The sequence below is a fragment of the Drosophila pseudoobscura genome, chromosome 5 (assembly GCF_009870125.1).
Source record: "Drosophila pseudoobscura strain MV-25-SWS-2005 chromosome 5, UCI_Dpse_MV25, whole genome shotgun sequence".
In the NCBI taxonomy this organism is placed as follows: domain Eukaryota; kingdom Metazoa; phylum Arthropoda; class Insecta; order Diptera; family Drosophilidae; genus Drosophila; species Drosophila pseudoobscura.
This window is the reverse complement of record NC_046682.1, coordinates 1,331,937-1,339,730: the sequence shown is the minus strand read 5'-3', so window position 1 is coordinate 1,339,730 and position 7,794 is coordinate 1,331,937. Positions and strand designations below refer to the sequence as shown.

Below are 7,794 nucleotides of genomic sequence, written 5' to 3'. Positions count from 1 at the left end.
ATAAGAATTTCGGCTATTAATATAATGTAATTTATTAGTGTGTGTTTATTTATATTTATATTTGTTGGGAAATACTAGGTGATTTGTAATAAATTCTATACACATATAACCTTGATTTTTAACCATGTCCGACTGTCATTCTATCTGTTCTTTTGCAAACTAGCTATTAGTTTCAGAGCTATTTGTGACTTGCAACTCCGACTGAATCTTATCCGCTGGATTCGATCTACTATTAGAAAGCTGCCAAGGCAGTGAGAGTGTTCGAACAAAAAAACCTGTCTGAGACGATATTTGAACAAGTTTAACAGTATTATATAGTACTCGGATAAATCGTAAAAATCGTTATCCTGATATGATGCGACCGATGTGAATGAAACTTGACACGGTTCTTAAGGTTTTTCCATAGCGATTTTATTCGACGAATTAATACATTTTTTATTTAATATTTTTAAGCGTCATTTTATTACTCCGTTTTACATTTTTTAAACTAAAGGGGCTCTAAAATTAGTTGCATTTGCACTCCTCTTTTCATTAATGTGCTCAGAACTCGTATGTTTAGTTACTTTAAAACTTATTTTTTTAAATTATAAAATATCAGGAAGTAAAATATAAAAAAATTAGCCAACCTTTTGATAAATTGCACTCCTCTTTTCATTAATGTGCTCAGAACTCGTATGTTTAGTTACTTTAAAACTTTTTTTTTTTAATTATAAAATATCAGGAAGTAAAATATAATGGCATAACTTTGTCACCGAATTGAATTATATGGTATGTAAATACATATGTATTTAGTGAAGTTTGGATTATTTGTGTTACGCTTTTTTCCTAGTTGTAAAATTTACTACAGGAAAATGGAAATGGTACCTGTGCTGGGCTCATAAGAAGTTAAACTGGGTGAAACCAGGTCTAATACAAACGAAGGAACAACAAAAAATACAAGAATAGTTCAATAATGAGGCAGAGAATTTATAATTGCTTAAAAATGGTTTTTAAAACGAATGATTGGTGAATATTGCACAAGCGAAGAATCCCCCCAAACATTCAGCTTCTGCTCGTTGAAGCCCTCAACTTCCGACGGCAGTTATGGTATGTACATATGTATGTATGTATGTATATAAATGTACAAGAAAATAATGAACGATGATTGCCCAGCTACTCCCACACGAGAGACGCACGCACACACATGAAGTGAGCGAAGTGTGCGAGAGGGAGAGAGTGAGAGTAAGAGAGAGAGATCCACATTGAGAGCAATAAAGCACATTGGTACATTGTTTTATCATTTCTTCGTTGTCTGTCTCCCTCTTTCGTAATTACCACTCTGCGTGGCAATAATTACCCCATTACGATTACTTTGAGACTCTCTTCAGTACGCATGCTTCGATTCCAACTCAATCCGTCCAAAGAGTAAAAGAGAGCAAGAGCAAGTAAACAAGTTAAGGTACTGACATACATACCTGGCCAAAGTTGATTTCCAGCACCTACCCCCTCTTGGTCGCTGAATCAAGAGAAAGAGAAAACTGATTCTCTTGCCTACCAAACAAACCGCAACAGAGCGAAATCGAGTGAGAACGAGCGCGTGCAGCTCTCTTGTGACTCTCTCTGTATCTGTATCTGTACCTCTGTCGAAAAAAAACCGTTGAACGAGTCGGATGCGGGTCGGATGGTGAGTTCTGAGTTGCCGTGCCTGTGACTTTTACTGTTCCTGTGATTTGGCTGAAGTTTGTTGAATGAGAATGCACCAGGCAGCTCTAAGCCTAACCTAAACGCGTATTTCGGAGCAGACAATTGCAAATAACGATTGCAAATCTGTTCGAAACCATTTGAAAACAAGTGGACGTCAAAGCCAGGACAACAAGACAAAAGTGAAACGCTAAAATGCCGCGAAGTCGAATTTGTCGATTATAAAACAAAGCAAGCTAATTTAAATGGAAAGAATAATAAATGTGTAGATACTGTTATTCCACTTCCATATCTATGAAGCATAAATGTGGCACTGTGTGTGTGAGTAACGTGTGTGTGGTTGGGACGAAGGTGCCGCCGTGACCGTGCATGTCTCTACCTGAATATACCCTTCTGAAAATCGTATCTGTGATGTATTTAATAGTGAACAAAAACAACAAAAACATTTCTAAGGATAAAAAGTGTTCAGAATTTGTCTCTCACGTTAACTATATGTATATGTATGCATGTACATCGGAGGCATAGAAATGCATACATGCGACGACCCGGAATAAATAACACCTTCAAGTGCATACTATCCTTCTGGCTGTGTTCTGCCTTGATCCAGGACTCCAGTGATTGCCGGTTCTCGGAAAGGGTGGCCACGCTTTGACCTAACCCGATCCTTAGCATCGCTACGCATTTCACAAACTCCATCCCTCACGATGAATGCAAAGGTGTGTGTGTGTGTGTAACTATCGTGCCTATTGCAGGAACAGGAGACTTCTGGGAGATGGGGCCACGCTTTAAGTATTTGGAAAAACTAGAAAATTGCTTTAAATAACTTGTACTTCAGAATCAATAACGAATGAACAAAAATTCATAAGGAGAGATAAAAGCAGAGCAGGCTAAAGAGGGAAAAATAAATGTATTAAAAAGCATAAAGCAATTTTAAGACGAAGAGTTCGTCATTTATTTACCACTTGTATCAAAGTATCATCTTCAAAGAAGATGATAATCCAAAAAAGTGAAAAATTCTGGTTATTGTAGCCTTGACGTAAAAGGACAATGTTTTAGAGCCCTGGCCAAAATCAAATCCATGAATTTCTATTCAAATTTAAATTCAAATAGTTATGCATGTATTCCATACACACTAGTACATACTATAATATGTACGTGTACCCTGGCAACAAGAATAGTTAATTTCAATTAAACTTATTGAAAAGTGAGCGGAGCGAACAAAGACAGGGTGGCAGGGAGTAGTTTCTTTTATTTTAATTGCATTCCGAACCGTACCGCATAGCAATAAAAAAAAAGGAGCGCCACCCACTGGCAGCAACAAGAAAAGGGTGCGCGGGCGATTGCAATGCGCTCTCTCGTCGGAATAATGAGCACGTGGTACGGTTAGAGAAGTGTATGCAAAAGGACTCTATATCTCTCACTCTCACTCTCTCCCCTTCCTCTCTATCTTTCTTTCCTCACTCTCTCTCTCTCTCTCTCTCTCTCTCTCTCCCCGACTGTGCTTTGTGTCTGTTTAGGGTGAGGAAAAGTGCGGGACTTTGAGTAAATGTGTGCGTGCGTGCGTGTGTGTGTGTGTGTGCGCGCGAGTGCATGCATAAAAAAGAGACAACTGTCTCTCGTTATAAGAAGCCAAATGGGAGTAACAGTGTTGACATTAAAAATGCAAAAAACTCAAAAAAAAAGTTTGCAAATTAGATCGCCCTCTCGCTTGCTCGCTTATTCTCGTTCTGGTCGAAGCTGTACCAACTATGTACGCTTCTGCTACATGTACATACATGCATATGTATACATACATATATGTGCAACACCTAAGAATATTCAGTTCCATCCTTTTTCCTCTGCATCGCTTAAGAATTAAATATCCATTCTCCTTCTCAACCACTGAGTGAATCTTCACATTCGAGCGCTTCCTGTTGGCACGCCAAGCGCCCCCCTCTTGGTCGATTGGCAACAGCAGGTCGCTCACCTGCCGCCTGTTCCCTCTTACCTGTCGCTGGTCACGGAAATTACACCCTCAATCACATAAATTTCGGATCCTGTTTTGGGTTGTCGCTGTGTGGCGATCTCTCCCCTAATGTCCTGCTTCAATATCCTGTCTCTTCCATTCCCTGCCTTCCCACCTCCCTTTCAACCCTCCTTTATTCGCAGAAGAGATCGTTCCCAACCTGCTGTTGTTCCGTACATATGTACATATATAGTATTGTTGTATTGTGTTATTGTTTCGACCGGACAAGGAGCGATATATATAGATTTGTTAACTGAACCATCCCCAGGTGCTGCAGGCCAATCTACAAACTCGTCCACGCCTACATACGCTCGATTCAAAAGTTCCTATAATATTAAGCATAACATAAAATAGTACAAAAATAGTACGACTACGTAAAAACCACTAACTGTCGATTTAACCAATGCCACAACACACCCTCTCAAAACAAATCCAATTGGAAATTCACACGAGAATCAACAATATTAAAAACACATCGAATCGAAACGAATCGGCAATGCTGCGCAATGCCTTTTTAACGCCTAGGTGCTGGAGGAAAGACTAAGAGAATCAGAACAGCTGACAACCCGTTCGCTAGCGAAACGTACGCACGTACGTACCCCAAGGACAGCAGGTGAGTTATGTTATTCTCTCGGATGTTTTTTTTGCACCGTTTTAATTGCTCCTCACCAATTAAAAGAACTTTGATTGCGATGGATGACGACCGTCTGACCTCACGTAATTAGCAGGAGCAGAACTCTAATTAGCCAATGACAATTCAGCGCGGTTCGGTTGTCGAAACGAAGCGAACCGAACCGATCCGAACTTGCTCGGCCGAGTAATTAAGCAAAGGCAAAAACAATGACGACAGCGAAACGAGCTTAGTTCGCTGCTTTTTCTCTTTCTCCTTCTCTTTCATATTCTCATTCTCAATCTCAGATGCTGCTTGTCAGAGCTGAGAAAGCATCAGAAACAGAAGAGTAAAGCAACAGTGCGCGACAACCACCAACGCGCGACATGATTGGTCGGTCCTCATCTTCTCCTCCACACCTGCTATGCTATCCACCGCATCCCATCCCCTTCCTTCCCATCAGTATTGTGTGTGGCTGCTATCATTGGGTTTCTCCTGTGCTTTTCCACCAAAATAAAAGTCTGTCACTTCTTTTGCTGTGTACTGGTGGTGGTGTGCAGTGTGAGTGTGATGAGTAGAGTAGAGTTAATTGCTGCCTTTAGTACTCCCCCACCCAGTACACCACACCCCATTCGTTGGCGTTGTTATTACTGGCTGGGGGTCGGCTCGGAATACGTGATTCGTTAGCGTGGCCAGTCCACCCACCCCACATTACATGCAAAGGGGAGGAATCGCCGCTTTGCTCGGCAAAATGTTAATTACAAATCCAACCAATTAAGCAGACACAACAGATATTTTCACACACGTACATACATATGTAACGCAAACTCTATGGGCTTTCCTGTCTCTTTCATTCTCTCTGTCAAACAGAGACAGAGACTCATTTCACACACATAAAAATATGTATTATCTTAACTACATATGCCTCTGTGTGGTTGTAGTAGGACCAATTAAATGAGAGTTTTCTTATGTGACTCTGCTCGCGACGGCACATAGTAAATATACATATGTACAAACCCTCGTATTAAACATACGTACATCGTGAATTTTCATCGCCCTACAACGTCCTTCATTATTCATTTTGCCAAGAAGTGTACATATTTATGCATGCATACATATTTGGACATACAGATTGGGCATGCATTGTATATATGTATGTATGTATGTATATCCTGTTTAGATCTAACTCCTACTAATTGTCTCTATTTCTGCGACATGCATGTACATAAGAATATGCATGTACATTTGATACATATGCGAGTATGAATACTTATACATATGTATGGAAAATCATCCTCAACCCTCCCTCAACCAGGTCCTCTGTTACGCCACCCCAAACACCACCCCACAACTTACCCACTGCCAGGCCCTATCGCCCATGCCCAAAATCGAGAAGGAAGGAAGGCGAATAGCAACGGCAAAAATCGATAACGCCGAGCAACGAAATTAAAATAAAAAAAACGACTCTGAAATATACAATAAACAAGAAACGAAATTTCTGCTCCATATGTACATGTGTACGTGTTTATGTATGTGTGTATGTATGTTTGGCCGTTCAAGTAACTGTTACTCGCTGTGAATTTGTGTGTGTGTATAATGGGGGTGACTGAGGTGGTTGCTGTACATGCAAATGAATGCTGCTTGCTGCGGTATGGTGTGGCTGGAGGATGTGGATCGGCATCTGGGTTCGTCTTCGCGAGACCTCGCATCAGATTTTTAGAATGGTAAACTGCTGCGTGGGGGGAGCGGGGGTGCTCTGACGTTGGATGGATGTCTGATTGTGGGGTCGGGAGGATGAGGGTTGAAGCACAGACGCCCTATAGGAATATACCGATCTTCACTTAATGTATGTACAAACATACATATGTATGTATGTAAATGACCATATGTATGTCTACATATGTATATGGGAATGGTAATATGATTATGGGGAAATCGTTAGTAAGTATATTATATATTAGTATATTACTATTTTAGAAAGGGATTATTAACAATATTAACATATTTTCTACATAGTTTCAAGGATTTCCAACCGAAAATTAATAAAAAATAAACATTTTAGAACTCAAACACACACATACACACATACATACAAAGTAGAATACGAAGGAGAGGGTGGTTTTGTTTTGAAATGAGACAAAAAACTGTGGGGAAAGAGAAAAAAAACTGTAAGTAGCAAAGTATGAGGGAAATATTGAAAAAAATAGAACAAGAAATGTCCTGCGAGACGTCGACAGAGCAGACTAGACGCGATGTTCGAGTAATTGTGTACTCAACCTTCCCGCCGCTCCTCAAGCTTGAGCTCGCTGCCCCGCGTACCGAGGAGCGTGGAGCTGACTGTCTTATTTGTCCCTCCATTCAGTCTGTCTCGCTCCCACAGCCCACAGCCCACAGTCACGGCACGAAACACCAACACCCACAAGTCTGAGCGTTTTGCTTTACTGCGTTGCCATAAGAGACGAAGAGTACGATGCAAACATGCGCGAAAGGGACACAGCAGCAAGAAAGCTAAGCGCAGTCAGCGCATTATGTATAAATTATTTATTTACATTATATTTGTAGTCGCACTCTCTATGGTCGTTGGCGTTCGTGTTGGTGTGATGTGTGGGAGAAGGGGAGCGTGGTATGAAGACGAAAATGAACGAACGATGTTGGGGTCGGTCTCGATGGGCCGCCACATTGTCTCCTTTCATCTCCCAGCTCTCAGCCGCTGATAGAAGAGCGTGTGTGTGTACTGTAAACTGTAATTGTGTGCACACTCACACTACAGACACGCACGCACACTCAACGAAAGGGGTACGAAAACAATGCGAGAACCGAACGAACCCTTAGTCCCACCTCTGTCACCGAAGGCTAGCATTGTCGTTGGGTGAGGGGGGAACCTGTTTTCGTTTTGTTGTTGCTGGTACGAGAATTGCGAATTTCTCAGTCGGCAAAACTGATTTTATAGAGAAGGGAGAGAGAGCCGAAGAGCTCTCTCATTGACAAAGATGAAGTTACCTTTGCTCTCTTCCGCTCCGTTCTCTTTCTTGGTACCGCTGTGTCTGCTCTTTTGAATTTGTTAAATACTAATTAAATTAAAATTCTCTCTTTTTTAGCCGCTCTGCTGCTCTTTCATCTCGCTTTCTGTCTCTAGTTCAGCCTCTTTCTCAGTTTCACTGAGCCGCTCTGTCTCTCAATTGTTACACTCTCTCTGTCTCGTTCTGTCTATTGTGTGAGTGCAGTCGAACATGCATACATACATATGTATATATGGGGGAAGCACAACCAGTTAAATGGGCGTGAACGAGATGGAGTATGGGTGGCAATGATTTAGTTGTGCTCATTGTTTTTTGTTGAATGCTGATGATACTGCCCTGCCGTAGCTTTCCGTTCTGCTCTCGCACTAGCTCGCTTATGACGTTCATTACCACTGCTCTGTAACCCTAAACCCTAAACCTTAAACCCCATCCTAATCCTGAACATTGTGCGCGTCAATGAGTGGTGCTGATGCTGTGCT

At 41.3% G+C, this 7,794-nt stretch overlaps 1 protein-coding gene across 10 annotated transcripts in view; it reads left to right on the top strand.

Moving 5' to 3' along the window:
* Positions 1-1,563: 1,563 nt before the first annotated feature.
* zfh2 (Zn finger homeodomain 2) overlaps positions 1,564-7,794 on the top strand; it is a 43,110-nt gene continuing 36,879 nt past the window's right edge. For 3 of the 10 annotated variants that reach the window (XM_001352308.4, XM_033381445.1, XM_033381439.1), the window contains exon 1: positions 1,566-1,663. In XM_001352308.4, the coding sequence (XP_001352344.4) occupies positions 1,650-1,663 (14 nt within the window). In that variant the 5' untranslated portion in view covers positions 1,566-1,649. The other 7 variants (XR_004469680.1, XM_033381440.1, XR_004469679.1 and 4 more) reach the window with 6 other exon arrangements.